Source organism: Schistocerca piceifrons, chromosome 1, assembly GCF_021461385.2.
Source record: "Schistocerca piceifrons isolate TAMUIC-IGC-003096 chromosome 1, iqSchPice1.1, whole genome shotgun sequence".
NCBI lineage: Eukaryota > Metazoa > Arthropoda > Insecta > Orthoptera > Acrididae > Schistocerca > Schistocerca piceifrons.
Genome location: NC_060138.1, coordinates 646847914 through 646869001, shown reverse-complemented (window position 1 = coordinate 646869001; position 21088 = coordinate 646847914). Strand labels below are relative to the sequence as shown.

The window sequence follows — 21088 nt, the reverse complement described above, 5'->3', positions numbered from 1 at the left end:
GAAGGGAGGAAGGAGGCAAGAGGAGGAAGCAAATGGTAAATGTCTTTCAGCAACGAATGAACTTTGATGCAGTTTGGGAGTGGCCATTTAAATGGATGGATAGCCGGTTGGTGAACATATGCACGTAAGACCAACAATGATGTTGATAACTGAGTTTACTTTTACCATTTGCCTTAGAATGGAACTGGATATAAATGTGACAAGACTAGAGAAGGATGTGCTGGGAGGGTGCATTGGATAGTTCTTACATCTGGGTCTTTCACATGGATTTGGCCCAAGTTGCGAGGGTTTGGGAACAGAAGGGTACATAAGGAGGAATTGGTTTATTTTGTTGGTTGTGTAGACAGTACAACCCCATTTTGTGGAAGGATAACATGATTCTGTAGCTTCATATATAATTGAATATGTTGTTGGAGAAAGCAGTGCAATAATATGATTCATTTATTGACTCGAGTCGGAAGCACACATGTAAGATTCTATAAATTTATAGTTTTAGGTAAGGAAAGAGAATGAATTTATACATAAAAAATTAAAATTGAGCAGTCTTTGCCCAGAAATGAGCAACAGGTACATTTTCTTGTACCTTAAACAACTCCAGTCCATTCCAAGAATCATGGCAACATAACAATGACACAAATGTTTTGTTGTCTATGCTTCTCCACATTCACTTGGTGGTGGCCCTTGTAAATATCCCCATTTCATTAGGTTGTTCTCAGATCTGCCAACACCCTTTAGTAATCTGTTCTGTAATCTCCTTGTGGCTCACTGTAAGTTGTGTCTGGCTAGGAGGGATTCTGTTGACTTTAGCCCTTCTTAGAAATAACCTATTCTGGCTGCCCTGTGTTTCTCTGGCTTCCTTGGTTGACGTATTTAGTGCAAATGTTGACTTAACTAGCTTTTCCTAGACCTTGTCCTGGGACTTTGTGGAGTATATCCATGCAATGGGTGTAACTCATTTTCTTCGATTTTCTTCCTTTTAGCATTTAAGGGAAATTTTTGCTCTATGTCAGGAGAAATAATGCCTGTCTTGCAGAGCATTTTATCAACAAGAGTTGGTTCCAGGCGTCCAGTAATTAGCTGTGCAGTTTCATGTAGGACTATGTCTATTTCTTTCATATGGTTGGATTTATAACACACTGGGCAGCCAAGAAACGGTGTCCCATAGCAGAAGTATGGGCCACCTGGTGTTGCCCCCTCCCCCCCCCCCCCCCCCGCCCCCCCCAGTTACTGCCAACAAGTAATACTATGATAAGCTGATGGTAGTGTTATTATTCTCTGCACTCATACAACCATTGTATATTGAGCCATTCATGGATTAGTCTTGTATCTCATTAAGTTTTATTAATATACCTTGTTCAGTGAGTGGGAGGCAAGTGATGTGTGGCACTTTGGGTATTGGAGGAGGAGGAGATTAGCGTTTAACGCCCCATCGACAGCAAAGTCACTAAAGTCGGAGCACAAGCTCAGATTAGGGAGGGATGGGGAAGGAAATTGGCCGCGCCCTTTAAAAATTCATGGGAAACCTAAATCAGGATGGCTGGACATGGGTTTGAACTGTTTTCCTACCAAATAAAAGTCCAGCATGCTAAGCACTGCACCACCTCACTTGGTATTTTTGGTTATTGTCAGTGAACTCATCTACTGAAAATTGTCACCTTAACGACAACCATTAAATCATGAACACTGTATATGTCACAGTCATATTGTTCCTGCAGTTCACTACAGGAACTTCAATTCTGTGGGTTAGTTTCATATCACACAGTTGCATATCACACATTGCTGATGATGCCCAAGCCTTCTACATAACTTGACAGATTTTGCTTTTCTTTGTGACCTTCTCATCATACAAATTACTAACTGAACATTCACAATGTATATGATAAAAGCAGCTGGCCCATCAGTAACACGTGGAATTGTTGAAGTCTACAATTCAAACGGACTTGGTAAGTCTGTAATTCACACTAAGCTGGTAAGCAGTACTCCATAAACACACATGCTGTCACAGTGTAAAGTCACCACTGCTGATTATCAGAATTATGATAACATTGTTTTGTGTGTGTGTGTGTGTGTGTGTGTGTGTGTGTGTGTGTGTGTGTGTGTTTTTAATTTTGGAAGGGGTTGTGATAGTTATGGTAAGTCAGACAACATATTGAAGTTCTTTCAAATGTAAACATTCAGATGTGATGGTCGTACATTGGAGGAACTACGGCCGATGTCATGCCAGGTGGGAATGTACCGGCCGCTCCATGGCTCAGCTGTCTTCCAAAGAGGTCAAACTCAGGTCTTCTGCACAGTTGCTTTGGACTCTCCTGATTCTGCTCTGCGAATGGATCCAATTACTACACTTACCAGGTTAGTTTATTTTCATAAAGAGGGAATATGTAGTAGGAGTAGTAAATAACTTAGCTGTTTAAGTATAAGAAAAATGTTGATAATGCATAGCTCTTTATTTATCATTGTTGTTTCCCTCGTCTCAAATGTGCTTACCCCTTTTTGGCTCTAGTGCTCATTGTCAGATACCTCAGAAGAGAAGGAAGTATCTTCGCTGTTCAGACACCTTGCTGCATTCAAGGAAAACACCTTAGTTCTTCAACAATTTTATGATTTTTTAATTGTCACCTAAATGTAAATGTAGTTTGTTCCAGCAAGAAAATGCCTATTGTTAATTAAATGGGAACAGGGTGGGTTCTGTACCTCTGTGAAGCTACACTGCATGATAAAAAAATTGTATAGTAAGTATTCAAAATTGTTGTTTTTGTATAGCAAAAGTTCACCTGGAAATTTGGTTATAACAGCTTCCCATATATCCCTGTTGCAAAAGCATAGATGTTGGTAGTTGTGATAGACTCATCTTTAAAATACCAGTGTCTTGATTTTTGCCACTTCACTGCCTTTGCAGTCAGAAATATGTCATGCTTCCAGTGTATAACTTCTTTTTGAGTAAGTTCATGGCAGTAGAACCACATGTCACCCACTGTAATAAATATTGATTATCATTTTTTTCTGTGTACATCTAAATCTTCGTAATATTGTTGGTCAGTTGATTTCTGCTTCAGAACCAGTCCCGTCAGGGACTGATTCATGGCACTATCAGAATGATGATTGATACTTGAAACTACTTAGAAATGGTGTTACGCAGCAGACAGGCACATGTAAAAGTAGATTTAAGAGTATACTAAGCTGTCAGAAAGAGTCCTTAGCATCTGGAGCTGACAGTAGCCATGCATATGTGGATTGTAAGTGTTTGAATGTGTGTGTGTGTTTTTTTTTTTTCTTTTATACGGGGTGTCCCATTTATCTTGACCACCCTAAATAACTGTTTGTCCAGATGCAAATTACAAAATGTTTCAAGCAAATGTTCTTTAGCTGGCAGGGGGACATCAATCAGCATGACTGCCTTCATTGTAGCTTTGTTTTTTACAAAGACATGAACAGCAGTGCGACTTTTTTTAAATGGCACGCTGTATTTTTTATTTGGAAATTCATGTATATTTGAAGGACGACTCCATCTGATGGTTCATTTATGTACTTATTTAACCTAGCAAGATTATGGCCATTGTCTGTCTCTTACATCTAGCTTAATCTACTTTTAAATGAACTTTCATATCTACCTCTCTGCCATTCAGTGTCTCCCCTAAGTGGTGAATAGCAGTCTGCCCTATTTCATATTCTAGTTATGCCATCCTGGATTTTTCATTGTCTGACATTGCGAACTAAACTAATAAAAATGTTTATTTGGTATGTTGCAGCACTGGGCACAACTTAATACTCGTGAATGATTCTTTGAGCTTTTTGCATCTTTTGTGATGAATTTTATCACAGGATGGAGAATCAGTAATCACATTTACTACCTGCTTGGTACATTTGAGTATGTACTAAAGGCTGATTTGCAACTCCATGGCGAACTGTATCTGAATTTGATGTGCCATTTTAATTTGTAAATGCTCCATTTCAGTGACCCAATAGTTCTACATCAGCCGCTTAAGTTTTGAGTAAATATTTAGGGAATGGTCACTGATGTTCAGAACAGAATACACAGAATAGAATGATGGGGCCTGATTATTTCTTTGTAATCTATAGAAAGAAGAGGAAAGGTTAGTGAATTATGGGAAAATATGTAGTATTGAAAGAGCAATGCAACACTTCGAAAAAAAACGAGACTGCAGGAAAGATACAAAATGCTGATACTGGAATTATTCTAAAGTGGTGCCTGTATCAAATGCTGTAAGAAAATAATAACTAGCAAATCATTAAATTTGGTTAATCCTAGCCCTTGTCATTAAATATTAAGTGAGAGGAAGTGTCTGACATTTAACTATTTGAACGGTTGATGAGGAGGTTCTTACTCTCTCCTGAAGTAACTTATTACATTACTTGCTTGCCGTACATATTATGTCTAGAGATAGAACAGTTCACAATTATTCTTGAAGTGCTGTTATAAAGACTATGTAAATAGTATGGAGAGTACTTTCTGATTAAAGAAATTTCTTGTATCATACAACATATACATATTTTCTCTTGGTCACATTCAATTGATCAGATTTAGTCATCTTTGACACAATATGACTGTGCTAAAATTATTTGTAGTGCGACATTAAAATGCATTCTATGTTTGAAGTCCATGTATGATGTAATGAGATTTAATAGTTAACAGATTTGATATAGATTTAGCTAATTAAACATAGTGCAGGCATTGTTGAATACATTTAGTGTTATTTCCCAGTTTGTATTATTTTTAATTAACTTGTATTTGAACTGAGTCAGTACTGGGGGAAAATGGATTTTTATATGCAGAGGCAATCAAGAACATGAGTCACTCAATTCATGATCTCTCTCTCTCTCTCTCTCTCACACACACACACACACACACACACACACACACACACACACAGTGTGGAAACAATTCAGTGGAAAGGCTTGCTCTTCACTGGGTACCATGTAACATTTATATGTTTGTCTACCAGATAGTTTTTACTATTCTCATATGTTTAATTTTTTGTGCTGACAATTGTTTTACAATTTTAAATTTTAATTCTGCAGTGGATTGAAGGAGAAGAACTTTTTCCTTCATTATGAATTTCCTCCGTATGCAACAAAAGAAGTTGGACGTACTGGTGGTGTTGGCCGAAGAGAAATTGGACACGGTGCTCTTGCAGAGAAGGGTTTACGACCTGTAGTGCCTACAGGCTTCCCATTCTCTATCAGATTAAGTGCTGAAGTACTGGAATCAAATGGTTAGTGATCAGTTTGATGTCCATCTATACATGTGTAGCATTGTAATGTAGTCATACTTACTGGTGCAGGCTAATGATATTAGACATTTCCATATAATCACTGCGGTTGGGAAAGTATTTGAAAAATGGGAAAGTTACCATTACTAAACAGTTAAAGCAGTGACTTTGCAAACACATAATTACATAAGCAGTTTGAGCTATGATAAAATGACAAAGTGTTTGAGAATATACTAAAATTTTGACCTTTACTTCATATTGCTGTGACAGCATTTTGAAAGAGCAGTATAGCGGTAACTGGCACATAATCCACTAAAAAAGTGACCAAGATTTTTACCTTGCATCCATACTTGTTCATGTGCTCATTTTATTAGGATTACTCTTGCTATCACTGTATTCCTTGATGGTTTTGTCATTTAGTTTTCTAGATATTTCTCTGAAATTTACACTATTGGGCTGTATGTCATACAGAGGAGACTATTTGCCTTGAATGTGCAACCATCCATGTATTCACATTGAATGTAATGTGGATGACATTGGAAAAGAAGAGAATATAGTACTTTTTCCTATTTCCTTCTTTCTTTGGGCTAGTGCCAAGCAAAGCCACTGAGTAGCATGGACTCTCCAAAGACAAATGGGAGATTATTAATTGTTATATAATTGTTGAGGAGATTCAGCATTGATTTTTGTGTTCTTTTGTTTTATTTGATAAATAGTTTGTATTCTTTATAAATAGTTACATAAAATGTATACACATTTGGGACCTCTGGAGGGATGAACTGAATGAGTAATTTTCAGTTTGTTACTGTTTGTCTACAGAGTTAATCTTGTAACCTCTTTTCAAGAATGAAATGGATAGCATCTTGAAAAGAGTGTACAAGGTGAACATCAGCAAAAGTAAAATGAGGGTAATGGAATGTGATTGAATTAAATCAGGCAATGTTGCTGAGGGATTTACATTAAAAATGTTATACTAAATGTACTAAGTAAGTATTGCTATTTGGGCAGCAAAATAACTGATGATGGCTGAAAGGGAAGGGATATAAAATACAGAATGGGTGTAGAATGCTGAAGGTTAGAGGGATATATCGAGTAACTAATGAGGTGGTGTTGAATCAAATTTAGGAAAAAATGAAATTATGGTCCCACTTGACTAAAAGATGGTATCATTTGATAGGACACATCCTGAGACATGGAGAGTTTGTCAATTTGGTAATGAAAGGAAGAGTGTGGGGCAAAAACTGTAGAGGGAGACCGTAATAATAGTAATAATAATAATAACATCTGAGAAAGGAAAGAAATAATAATAATAATAATAATAATAATAATAATAATAATAATACTATTACACTATGCTACCACCACCAACACCACCACCACCACGATTACATCAACACTGACTGCTGCTTTCTCTGTGATGACATTGTGATGAGTGCTTTTGTGGATGGTGGATCTGCAACAAGGTTTCATCTGAAGACAACATCCACATTTTATACGTTGTGACAAAAGGTGAAGTAATAAGTGAAAAAACTCCCAATAAATGAAACAGATTTGAATATGGAATTCCAAATTGGGACTTGCAATGACAGACATTACAACAAATTTGATTCTGCAATTTTAGAATGTTATCAAAAGTGAACTGCATTGCTGACATAATGGAATTCATGAAATATCTAAAAGTGGCAACATTAGAAAGAAATCAAAAAATCATTATTTTTGAAAAATACTTGAAAGCTGTAAATCAACAACTTTTTAAAACACCGTGGAACCTCACATAGCAAGTGTAATTTGTTCCAGAATATTACTCATAGTGTGAAACACTCGTTAATCAAAATAATTTATACCATATAAATTAATATAAAATACAATAATGTATTCCACGCAGAAAAAGTACTAAACATTTTATCTTATTCATGCCATTTATTCAAAGAAAATTATATATACAGTATTATGTACTTTATTATTCACAATACGTAACTAATTCTCTTTTACTAGGAAGCTGTCTATAGTCATTTGTTTCTGCTGATGCTTCAACACTTGGCAAAAATGCAACACAGCATTATCGTCAAATAAATTTGCAGTGCGTGTAGCCACTGCTTTATTGCGTAATGATTTTTAGTGTACAAGGCAACTGATTCCTGTGCTTTCAGCATTTCTCTTATTGCGCCAGAAGATTGCTGCTTTGCTGTCACTGCCACCTCCTTCTCCTCCTCCTCCTCTGAAGAACTCCTTTCCACAACTTCCTGTTGTGAAACACACTGCAACTCCATAAGCTCTTCAGTGGTCATTTCTTGGCTGCAATCTTCCACAAGCTCATTGATACAATTGTTATCCACTTCTAGTCCCATGCTTTTGGCCAAAGACACAATCTCATTGACTAAAGGCTCCACAGGTACTGACTCAAATGCCTGAGAGGCACATTCGACAGTGCACTCTGACCAAAGCTTCTTCTAAGCAGTAGTGAGAGTTCTCTTGGTAACCCATTTTCACGCCTTTTCGATCATCTCGATGCATGCAACTATGTTGAAGTGATATTTCCAAAACTCTCTGGGAGTGAGATTGGTAGCTTCAGTCAACTCAAAGCAATGCTCAAAAAGTGCTTTAGAGTAGGGCTTTGTAAAGCTGGAAATAATCTGCTGGTCCATAGGCTGGAGTATCAGAGTGGTGTTGGGTGGCAAAAATCGGATCGTTATGAATTGAACTTCTTCAAGGAGGTGGTCTTGTAGGCCTAGAGAGTGGGTAGGAGCGTTGTCCATAACAAGCAAGATGTGGAGTGGCAGATTCATCTCAAGAAAATATTTTTTCACCAAAGCACTGAACACTTCATTGATCTAGTCACAAAAAAGATGACATGTCACCGAAGCTTTGTTGTAGGACCTCCCCATCACACTTAACCTGCTCTTCTGGACTTTACAGTTTTTGAAGGCTCGTGGAGTTTCTGAATAGTAAACAAACTGCAGTTTAATTTTCAAGTCACTGCTTGCATTGGCACAGAATAGCAGTGGGTGATGGTCTTTCATTGGTTTCTGACCAGGCATTCTCCTCTGCTGTTATAAAGGTAAACTTCAGCATCTTTTTCCGGACTGGACCAGTCTCATCACAGTTAAAAACCCTGTTCCAGCAGATAACCCTCAGATTCTACGAGCATCTTGAAGTTGCTGACGAAGCTTTCTGCTGCCTTTGTGTCAGAGGTGGCTGCTCCGCCATGCCTGACAATGCTGTGCATGTTGGTTCTTCTCTTAAACTTCTCGAACCACATAAGGCTTCCCTTAAATAGTTCTTCGGCTGCTGATTATCCTGTCGCTTTCTTAACGAGACTGTCAGAAATTACTCTCGCCTTTTCACAGTGATATTCTCAGTAAAAGTGTCACATTGCAATTGCTTTCCGTATGTCCATATAAGGAGCAACTTTTCAACATTGTCCAGAAAACAAAACCATTGTTTAGAAACTCTTGTCACTCCCTTTAATACATCTGTGTCCTTAATCTTGTCCCTGTTCTTAAGGACTGTGCAAATAGTTGATGTAGACTAATTGTACGTGCATGCTAAATCAGCAACGCTCACACCACATTCGCATTTTTCAGTGATTTCACATGTCATATCTAAGGTCATTTTCTAACTCTTATGGTAAAATTCTTGCAGCTTTATCTTCTGGGACATTTCTATGGAGGTTATTGAAAGTTGCACAAAAAAAGAAAGAAAATTGTGTGAACACAAGTTTAGAAAAATATGTGATCACAAGCTGTACTAAGATGGTAGCAGAAAGAGACTAAACCTGGACTGCAGTACATACTAAAGACATTTTTCATATGCTGCTACTGACAATGAAAGGTGTTCATACTGTTGAACGTTTGCTACGCGCAAACAGCTGGTGACATTATACTAAATCATTGTCACTCACTATGTGAAAAATCGCTTGTTAAATTAGTAATTTTTTTATAATTTGTTTTGATTGTTATGCAAATTGCACATTACGGGAGGTGCTCGTTAAATGAGGTTCTACTGTAATGAATTCAAAGTGTTGTAAGAATATTTTAGAGAACAATTTAATTCCTTATGTGCTGTGTGCCTTCGATAAACTTCCTCTTCCTGTTTGTGTATGAAAATCTCGGACTAGTGACACAGACAGCATTTGTGATTCTGCCAAACTGCACCTTTCCAATCTTAGCTAAATCTGATTGGTGGGGAACTTTATTGATGCTTTTTGATCATCTTGGTCAGACTGACCATTTATGAGTATAATGGGGCTCTCATCTGTTTTGTAAAAGACAGTTGATTTTGGAAAAAAAGGTATACATTGCTCTTGCATTATGTCCTATTATTGTTTGCAGCGTGACTGGTAAATAAAACAAAACTGGACGCCAATAGCACGAGTTGCTGTCAATCTGTACTAAGTGAGACTTAAACAGCCTTTAATTCACCAGATGTAAGGATTTGTTATGTCTGCTTCATCGTACTAGTACTCAATCTGATTTCCTGCAGTAGTACACTGTTATACTGTATGTTTGCAAGTCTATTACTGAAGCACAGCACTCAGAGCTGTTCGATGTAGGACTCATTTATGTCTACTAACTGGGAATTTATTCCACTTTTTGTGTGTATAGCATGCCCCCTCTTTTTTTTTCATTATATTATGCAAACATCAATGTGATACCAACTTGTATCCTTCTAGAGGCATATGCCCAATTTTATAGGCTTTGCATGTTGTAACAGTATAATCCAAACAAAATTGAAAAGCAACAATATCTTGCAAGCAATAACTTTGTGTGGATTATATATTCTAAATTAGGAGTATATCACTATCATCATCATTCTCTCTATCAACTTGAATATCTGGTATAATAACCCAGTTCTGACTGTCATGTACTTCCGTAGATGTTATCGCAAAATCATGTTTAATAACATAGTGTAATGCAGAGAATTTGAATAACTGTACATTCTATTCACAGTTCAGTCATTGGTATGTACTTGCACACTTCAACCAACAAACCAACAGGACATAACACGCAAAACAATGAGAACAAATACTGGAAGGTTTACAGACTGCCACCCCATTTTATTCACCAATGGCACAAACAAGTTCCATGAAACAAACAAATGTATGGTGTTGGATTGCATATTATATATTGCCAACTGCATCTAATCATGAAGTCTCTGAATTACTGTATGGTATGTACTGTATTTGCTGAAATGGAGGCCTACCTTATTTTTTCGTTTTTGTGGTCCAAAAATGCACCTGCGGCTTAGACTAAGGGGAAAGCCTAAGAAAATTCCAAAAAATGCTGCTAGAAGCTACCACAAGTAGTTATTTTGCACAGAATCACTGTGCTTCAAGTATTGAATGTTAATTATTTTTTATTGTGGAGGGAAATTAAAATTTAATACTGCTTATCTTTGAATTTAGCAGTTCTTCAAATATTCATAGCAATAAAAATAAATCTCATTACGTAAACACCATCAAAATGAATATTTTAAAGAAACTTTCAGAAGTTGGCAAGCATTGTAGGACCAGTTTTTCATTTCTACAGCTTCAGCTGTCCGAAGCTGTCTGCACATGTCAGTGTACATTGAGCAAATTTTCAATGCTGCCAATAATCAACCCATAACAGTAATAAGTTTTTCACTACCTCAATTTAATTTTATAGTCATGAGTACAAATACATTCCATATTTGAGTGTCAGCATCCTTGTAAATGAGCTTCCATAAAACCTTGTTACTTCTGAGAGAGATTTCTACCCCCTTCTGCACACCCCCTCCCTCAAACTTCATTTGTTTTTCTTCCACTGACCTCAAGGCCTATGAGAACAATGCTAGCTACAATGTATGCAGCCAGTGCATTTGTATTTCATCCTTTGTTTCAGTCTGCTGTAGTACCTTTGTGAAGTGCCAGATCTTAGTCTGCCATGATGGAATGTATTCACAAAGTTGAAAAGAGAGGTTATTTCTCTCACATAGAAAACATCAAATCTTGCTGCAGGGCAGTGGTGCAGGATTGATGAGAGTAACATCAGGTGGTGGACACAGCAAAAGGAGTAACTTTTTCTTTTTAGCTTCATCCAGCAATAGGAAAATATTATCTGGGCCACTATCACACATAAGAAGTTGAGCTGAATGATTTTGTTAGGGAGCAATGACAGAAGTGCTTACCTGTGAGAGTAGAAATTAGCCAAGTTAAAATGCATGAAATCGCTCAACAGTAGAAAATCATGAATTTCAAAGGAAGCTACAACTGAGTTGCTTGTTTCATGAAACGTTAGGGATTTTCTCTTTGTAAGTGCACTTCAGTTGCAGTTGAGTTGCTGGTTTCATGAAATGTTGGGGATTTTCTCATTGTAAGTGTGCTTCAGTTGCACAGAATGTGCCAGAAAACTATAAGGAAAAACTTATTGAATTTCAGCACTTCATAATCAGATGGTGCACTGAAAATAAATATCTTCTTGGTCCACTAGGTAATGTGGGTTAAGTTCCGGTGTATTTTGATATGCCAACAAATTACATGGTAGAAGCAAAAGGGAACAAAGATGTCAAGACACTGTCTGCGGGTGGTGAAAAGCGGGGCAAGTATATCATGCTTGCTTATACAGCCAATGGCCATAAACTGCCACCATTCATTTTTTTTAATGCAACACATTACCCAAGTTGTAAGTATTTCCAAAAAGTGTTATTGTACATGCTAATGAAAGTGGCTAGTTCACAGAGGACATGTATTACAGTGGACTAAATTGTATAACAATGTCATCGTGATTCCTTGCTAGGTTTGCCAAACAAGCAAAATTTCTGTGTTGTACTTTTGCTTTTCATTTTTGATTCATTTTCTTTTTAGGTATGTGACGGTATTTAGAATATACTGCTACAAATGAAAAGACATCATGTGTGTTTCTTATTTGTATGTTCATGTGATAATTATTTATGTCTTTTTGTTCTGTTATGTGCTGTAAATTTGTATTTTTGTTTGCCACATTATTGAAGGTTTCTTCATAAGACAGGTCTGAGGTCTACCATGAACCGGCGTGAGCCTATTTCCCAGAAAAAATGATCCTCTCCTAAATGGTGAAAGAAGTTGAATTCTTACGAGACTTTATAATGTAGGTGCTGAACTTAGTTGGGATGGGAAAAAGAGTGGAAAGCAGGGCACTTGGTGATGGTAGGAAAGAACCTTTGAAAGAAAAGACTGTTTCCAGTCACCAGTGGAAGTTTTATTTCTCCAAAAGCCTACACCAGAGGGGTACACTACTCAAATTCGCAGTGGCAACAGGAGGCTGCCACAGTTAAATTGAGAGGCATTGCGCCACCAGAGGGTGGAACTATGGACATGTCTGGTTGCGGACCAGCCTGGCAGGCAAGAGAATGTTCTCAGTACCGACACATTCTCATCAATCCGTCTGTCATTCCCCATGTGACCCCTCCCCCCCCCCCCCCCCCCCCGCCCCTCCCTCCGATCTTTATATTGGTGGGCAGATGGTGCGTCAGTGGGTGTCCCTCAGTCAGCAGTACTAAACATAGCGTCTGTATTCAGCGGTACTACCATGGGACAATGTTCGCTTGGACTGAGTGTTTGTGTTACACAAAACATCTGGTACTATGCCGACTCAGCACTGTCTTCCCAAGGAGGCAGTACTGTGTGTCATAGAAAGACAATTAAAATAGAAAATTAAAAAAAAGATGAAAGCCCTTTTTTCCTCTTAATAAAACTGCTCGCCATGCACAATACTAGCATTGACCGACCATATAAGGAAACAACAAAAATCTCTACTGTGTTCAGGTCTGCAGCGCAGCGAGACCTGCCTTTAGCATCACTGCCCATGACCCACCTGTGGGTGGCTCCTAATTACGACAGCCAGTATTCTAGGTGGCCTTGCCCAAATTTGTTTGTCAAACAATATTGACAGATGTAGGAGACGCTGCAAGAGAGAGATTTTCCTCAGTGATGACAATACTTACAGTTTGCACTTTGTACAGATCACTTGTGCTGGAACTGATTCTGTGTGGACAAATTATATTGTTTAGAAGGGTACAAAAGTCATCTAATAAAGTACCCTATGCAACCTCTGGCAGAGATGATACAAATGAGTGTTTTGAATACGCAGAGTTGCCAAATTTATATTCTTTAAATAAAGTGCAGTACTCTTCCAAACTGAAATGTAGCTTTCTTGGATGAAAATAGTTTTATTGAAAGAAATTAAAAAAAAATACTTTGGATGACATTCATGTGATATGGAAAGAATGCACAACTCAAACATGAGTTGCAGTATAGTCTGTAAAAGCTTTAGTGGCCCTACTGCCCCAGTTGTGCTCAGAATATTTCAATAGATATTGTGAGTTTTCACTGCTGTCACTGTTTTTGAAGTAACAGTAAGTTTAAGTATCCAACAGGCTAAATTTAATTCCATGCGATTTACTTCAAGTAAGTACTAGTCCCCACAAATGCCCGAGAGGTGGGGCCGCTTTATACTTTATCCATCATATGATGAGCTATATTTGTTTTGATTTTTAAGAACGACTTGAAATAACTGTTAATTTTTTTTCTCCCTTGAGTTTGATGTCTGGGGTTTGGCGTGCTTCCAGGTCGGCTTACATTGAGATAAACATGGTATTTTGCATCAACATCTATGGAAGTAAATAGCGTTCAAGAATATGTTAATGTTGTAATTGTTAAATTTTATGAAGGTGGTGTTGATTTACTCACTTATTTGGAACAAATTGTTCTACTTGATGTTACTGCTTACAAGACCTTAATGCTTTCCAAAACTTTTTGGAAGTGTTCATGTCAAGCAAATGCATCTTATACATTGGAAAAACTTGGTACATTAATTTTTGTTTTGATGTACATTAAGTCCTAATGAATCATTGGCTATATAGTGTAAAGCACATGACATTGTAGCAAAGTCTTAGGTTGTTGAAGATGTATCCATCATACTGTCAAAGCTGCAGTTTTTACTAATTGCTTTGACTCTGTTTAAGTTATTCTCCAGCTTAGTTGTTCAGAAACATTTGACATATCTTTTTTTTAAAAAGTGAGTGTGTGTTGAATGCTTATGGCAATTGATTGTAAGTGTAAATTCTTACTGGAAACATTCAGATGTATACCATCCCCTGTTTGATGCAGCGGGATATGAAGCAATATCTAAATCACACCCAAGCTTGCCAACCCAAACCCACATCCCCCCCATCCTTTTGAGTGACTGTCAATCTGATGCCTTGCATTTACATGTCACTGTGATACTCCTCATTTTGTGTGTCCATAGGCTGGCACGCCACAAACATCATATTTCTTCTGGATATATGTTTAATTAGATAGTTGCAAATCAGTATGATTTCATTTTGTATGCAAGTTCTTATTGGGCATTGGTAATTGTTAGCGTCCAGATAGTTTTCACATTTGGATGGTAACATAAGATAACAGCCTCCAAATATTAATTACTTTTTTGTTGCTTCCAAGGGGAACTCCTCATTGCATTTAGTGGTAGGAGAGCCCAGTGGAAAACCCATTAAAAACTGAACACAAATCAAGCATGAAAACAGGAAGAAGGTGTACTGAACTGTGAATTAAAAAAGCAAAATAGAAACAGTGAATGGTCTAAGCTTAACAAGTGCAACATTGAGCGAAGGACACAAGCAATGGCGTCATGGTTAAGTGATCACGGTGTTGGACTGGAAAATTGATGAGCTGTGTTCAAAGCTCCCTTTTTCCTTTTATTTATTTTATTTCTTTTCAGTTTTCACTGTATTCAAATGTGTCTGTGTTGCAACAGCGGGTTGTAAGGAAGGGATCTATAATGAAACTTAATTCTGCACAACTATTCTAGCAGCAGCTGAAAGGAAATAGCTTTCAAATGGGAACCACAAACCTCTGATGACAAGATAAGTCAGCTGAATCCTTCACAGGGAAACACATCTGGTGTGTAATACATGGCATTAGTGACAGTATGTCTGTTATATGATAGTGAGAGTGAGAGCCGGGTGAGTGAGAGAGATATGTCTCCTTGCCCAGTTTAGTTGTTCATGTGAATGTGAATGTGATCACTCTCAAGAAAGTGATGAAAACATAATAGTTTGTCACATAAGCTGCAACAAATGAACACAACAGTTTCACGATCGCCCAGATTCTCTGTACTCTGTCAAAACATATGTTTTTAATGTTTTTGAAGCTGTGTTCCATTTTGGAAGTTTGGACTCTTGAATTCCTTTGTTGTAACATAGTTACAGCCATTTATGTATTGTTTTCGTGTCTGTGAAACGTCTGTGTGCTATCTCGCCTGCTCTCACTATTTGTCACATTCACTTGCAATGGTAATGTATTCATACCACATGACTTTAATTCTACAACTAATGTATAGTATGACAACAGCCAAGAATACAGAAAGAGAACAAACATTTCAATGTGGACAGCTTTATAAGCTGTGAAAAAAAATAAATAAAAATAAATAAATGAAAATAAATGACATGAGACGTTTTAGCACACAAATCACCCACTTTGCAGTCCAACACCATGACCACTTACCGCAACGCCTTGGTTCTTACATTCTACTCACTGTTGCACTTGTTAAGCTTGGACCATTTGCTGTTTTTATTCTGCTTTTTTTTCATAGTTCAGTACACTTTCTTCCTTTTTTCATGCTTTATCTGTGTTCGGTTTTTGATGGGATATCCACTGGGCCATCTTCTCACTAAATGTGAGGAGGATGCAATGGGGAGGTTCCCTTGTTAGTATCAAGACTTACTCTTTGTATTCAGACTGATAACTCTCATGTTATTATTACTACTATTTATTATTATCATTATTATAGAAACTGTTTTCACTATGAGCTCTCTCAGTAATAGTAGGTGTTATATTTTGCATGATTAGATCACTTGTGGTGACTTTCTTTTCATAAAATATTGATTAATTCTGTCATAACTTTGTCAAAGCACAGAAAAACCAGAGATCTTGTTATCTTTGTATTTTCCGTAGAAGTTAATTTTTCAATCACACCTCTTTTCAAAGCAACCAATTTTGATTCAAATATTCAGGATAGCGTAATTGTAAATAAAAGGTTCAGATTACTGTTTTCAGATGTTATAATTACTTTTCATCACATAACAACTTCACATTGGTTTGTTTTGTCACAGAACACAGCACAGTGTACAATTTTTGGCATGAAGAAACTTTAAATAAGTTCATCTAAGTTTATCCCGAAGTGGCCAGACTTGAACAGAACAGAATGATACATGTTCTTCATAGTTTAAATTTTTTACAATTAAAATAATAATTGGCACAGGGAAACTAAACAAAATGGCATCATCACCCTCCAGGGGTCCATAAACCTTTTGTGGGTACATGTGTGGCTTGCACATGGCACTGAGCTAGTGCAGCCTCTTTTCTGTCCTGAGCTGCATTTCCTTCCCATTATTCATGCCTTCCCATCCTCACTCCTCCCCCTTCTACCCCTCATCTTTTTCTCCAATATTTCCCTTTTTGATGATCCAGCTATTCCCTCGGTTGTGCTATTTCTTTATGGCCTTGGACTTTATTCCCACTCTCCCATATTTTTCTGTGTTTTCTGTTCCCCCATGAGGTTTGACTTCCCTTTCTGAGTTGTTTCTTTAGTGTGAGCCCCTTTTGGGAAAACTCCCTTCCTAGCATCTCCAGTGCGGGTTCCTCCCTCCACGCCCTCCTTCCTCAACATAGTCTACATCGCCCCCTGCCCGCTCCCTGCTAGGTCACCAGCAACAGCTAGCCCACGTGATGGGGCTGTTATGTACCCAACTGGCTGAGCCTCCTTACAACACAGGGTGCACACTACTGGAACCTGAGCTGTCATTGCCTCATGTCTGCCTAGGTGACCGTGTGCGGGTGACATCATAGGGTGAGCACCTGATCAGAGTGGGAGGTACCAGGATGGACCCTCTGGATATGAAGCACACTATGCTCCACACTTCTAGCTGCTCTTCTGTGGGCATATCTTCAGATAGGAACAGTTTCCTCTCTGCTCCTTTTCTTGATACCTTGGCCTTCCCTCCATGGTCACTTCCTGGGAGGAGGGCCAAGCCCGCCAGCTTGTGGTGAAACCATTTCCCTGTTACTTGGTTTGTTCCAGGACAGATGGGGACACTTTCACTGCTACCAAACCATTGTTTTTTGTAGAACTCATTGAAGATAAATTTGGTGAAGTTGACTCCTTTAGTAAGATGCGATCTGATTCTCCACTGATTAAAACCTCTTCTGCCAGTCAATCGGCTTCCCGTTGTGCTTGTGAGTGCTTAGAAGACATCTCAGTGGGCATTATTCCTCACTAGCCCTTAAATAAGACACAAGGCATTATTTTCCACAAGGACCTCCTCCTTCAATATGATGAGGAACTCAGTACTAATCTGATATGGCGCAGTGTTCATTTCGTCTGCTGAGTCCAGAGAGGTTGTAAGGACAATTGTGCCGATACCAGCACTTTCATCCTGGCTTTTGAGGGTGATACCCATCTGGAAAATTAATATTGTGGTTCACCATCACAACATGAAGCCCTATATCCCACCTCCCCTACACTCTTTCTGGTGTCTCCGTTTTGTTCACATGCCTTTGTGATGTGAGATGACTCATATTTGTGACAACTATGGCTGCCCTCTCCATGTAGGGTGCCCTTGTACCCCACTGCCCAAGTGTGTGAACTGTTCTGGCACATTCTCCCCACTGAGCAGGTTGCTTGATCTATGAAGGGGGAAGGGAGATTCAGGAATTCAAAACTCTCAATTGTCTATCCTACTCTGAAGCCCGGCAGAAATTTGAGTCTCCACCTGGTACCTTTAATGACTACCTTTACTTCTGTTGCATCCTTTCCTCCTCCTCCTCCTCCTCCTCCTCCTCCTCCTCCTCCTTTCTCCTTACCTCCATCCTGTCCACCTTCCATTTCCTCTTCCTTGACATTTCCTGTTCCCTCCCTTCATGGGACTGCTGCTTCACCTAGGCCAGAGAAGAAACCCTCTTCTCTGGCACCTGCTGGGGATGGGGCTCCCTCTAGGTTCCCACCTCCCTGCCATCTCCAGGGTAAGAAGTCTATTACTTAGTCGGATACGGGACTCGTGCTCTGTGAGCTTACAGGTCGTTCATTCTCTTTTGGATGTTTGACATTGCTGTTAATTGCTCTCTTGCCATCCACACCTCTTCTCACCTTCCAAAGGAGAAGAAGAAGATGCTTAAGTCTCGGGACAAGTTGCCCTTGACATCCAAGGGGGTGTCACCCCCTCCTTCTCAATCAGTGTCTCAACATTAATAGATATCACTCCTTCCTTACCAGTGATGGACACTGTCTCAGCACTCTGACCTGTTCAATGCCTGTCCATGCTCTTATACCCTTCAATGGAACTGTAATTGTTTCTATTGTCACCTTCCAGAATTGCAGTCTCTTCTTTCTCTCTACTCTGTAGCTTGCATTATATAGCAGGAATCTCATTTCATGGAGACTCATTTGCTGACTCTTCATGGTTTCCAAGCCTTGTGCTGGACTGCCCCCCCCCCCCCCCCCCTGCAAGCCTCTGGTGGTGTTTATACATTGTTCTGCACAGACATCATTAGTTCCCGGTTTTTGCTTCAGACTGCACTGGAAGCAGTGGCTGTTCGGATCCACTTAGACTTTGCAGTAACAATATGCGGTCCTTATCTCCCCCGAGACCAGCCCCCAAAGCTTCCTGTTCTTCTTGCCCTCCTCATGTTTGTGGTGCGTGTTTGACGGTGGTCCACATTTTGCTGGACTGTCCTAACCCAGCTGCCCTGTGGTGGACTCTTAAATCTTCCTGACTCGTTACTCTGGTATTAGCAGATGATACCTCAGCAGTTGACCTGGTTTTATGGTTTATTTGTGAAGGGGGTTTTTATCACTCTCTGTGAAGGAAGGCGCCCCATCCTCGTTGGCCCATTTAGGGGTTGGCAGGATGGAATATTGCTCCCTGTGCCCTAAACAGGAGTTTGCTATCTGGGCTTGGCAGTCCCTCCGGCTCTTGCACTACTCGTTCATTTGCTCTTCTTCCCCCTTCTCATCTTTTCTGTGTGACTTGATGTTCTTCCTCTGTTTTCCTGTGCTTCTCTCGCCCTGTCCTCTTCATTGTTGGGTGGAGTGCCTCTAGTAAGTGGAGTGGCGGTGGGAGTGGGGAGTAATGTCTCCCATTGCAGTTTTCTGCCTTTGAGGGCCTCCAGCTGTTCACTGGATGGGGCACCTCACCCTCCTTTCTTCGCCTCCCCTTTTCGTCCTTTCTTGCTGCTTTATCTAGGCTTCGTTGACCTTCGACAGACCTTGGGACTTCCTTTCCTTGGGTTTTGCGCACTAGGCCCTTCTGTGATGTGTTGTTTTGTTGCCTTGCCGTGTTGTTCAAAGTGGGAGGGACAGATGATGACCTCACAGTTTACTTTCTTTCATCCTTAAACCAACCAAAATTTCATCCTTAAACCAACCAAAATGGCGTTATCATCTTGTGGTCGCTGGCCATTGACTAATGTTGTCACTCTGCTGGCACAGCAGTGGACCACTCACAGTGAATTATGAGAGATATTGTTGCTCCAATCCCCACTCTTTCAACATGAAACATAAAAATTACGTGCTTTGGAACATTTATTGTGTTCAAACATTATGAATTATCTCGAAGAGAATGGTCTATTGACACACAGTCAACACAGATTTAGAAAACATCGTTCTTGTGGAACACAACTACCGTATTTACTCGAATCTAAGCCGCACTCGAATCTAAGCCGCACCTGAAAAATGAGACTCGAAATCAAGGGAAAAAAAAATTTCCCGAATCTAATCCGCACCTGAAATTTGAGACTCGAAATTCAAGGGAGAGAAAAGTTTTAGGCCACGCCTCCCAATCGAAACAAAGTTGGTGCATTGTTATGTGAGACACAATTTAGGTCGAATGAATGACGATACGGCTACAGTAGTTTGGTTCGAGTCGTAAGCTTAGCAGTTAAGCTTTACCAGGTAGCCATTGCTATGCGTCAGGCGCTCCGTCCATATTTATACGAGTACCCTTCCTTTTTCACGTGCTTTGTCTGGTTTGAATCGATTGCTTATTTTTCTTTGATCTGATAAGTGCTGTTCTCTTTGTTATAGGTGTTTACGTCACTCTAAGCTGAAAATGCGTTATTTTACTGTGTCATGCATTGTTTGTCGCATTCTGATAATGTGTGTTTACGACCTGTCGCCGCTCGCAGCATGGCTTGCTTTTGTGCGCGCTATCGCCACTTACGATAAAAAAAAAAAAAAAAAAAAAAGAGGAATTGTCTCACTAGCGAAACAATGGCAAGAGACTGCTATTTGTTGTTACTTACACTGCTGCTTTCTTTGATAATGATCAACAAGAACCAAATAATAGACTGCGTATGATAGAAGATGTTCTGAACGAGAGTTTAGCTAAACTTTTTCGCCGTTTGAAAATCTTTCCAGACGCCTCTTTTGTACAGTACATTCTGCACAGAAATTAGAGTCATCTTAGATTTAAAAATCTAGTCAATTTCCATGCTTCGTTTCTGACTGTATCACTATTAGGCATAAGAATAATACGAAAATAAACATGACATGATATGTATATTCTTCCGCGTTTGCCGTTGTCTCACTCTAGTTTCGTAGTTTATTAGGCAGACAGGATTTAAATGAGATAGCAGAAAACACGAAAGAATACATGGCAAAATGTTTACATTTGTATTATTCTTATGGTGATGAGAATACTGCATGTGATTCACAATTCATAAATTTCCTATTAGCAACCGTCTCTTCTCACAGGTAGGAAAAAATTCAGAACGTAAGAGTTGGCCATATTGACAAACATCCCAAACAGTCTTGCCAGTCCGATTTTCATAGTACATTGAAATGCTGCTACATTCGAAGATGAAC

General features: G+C 39.0%; 1 protein-coding gene across 1 annotated transcript in view; it reads left to right on the top strand.

Moving 5' to 3' along the window:
* Positions 1-21088, top strand: part of LOC124805150 (polyribonucleotide nucleotidyltransferase 1, mitochondrial) — a 141781-nt gene that overhangs the window by 43116 nt on the left and 77577 nt on the right. The window contains exons 3-4 of the mRNA XM_047265624.1: positions 2179-2352; positions 5041-5234. Coding sequence (XP_047121580.1) covers positions 2179-2352; positions 5041-5234 — 368 coding nt within the window. The remainder of the gene's footprint in view (positions 1-2178; positions 2353-5040; positions 5235-21088) is intronic.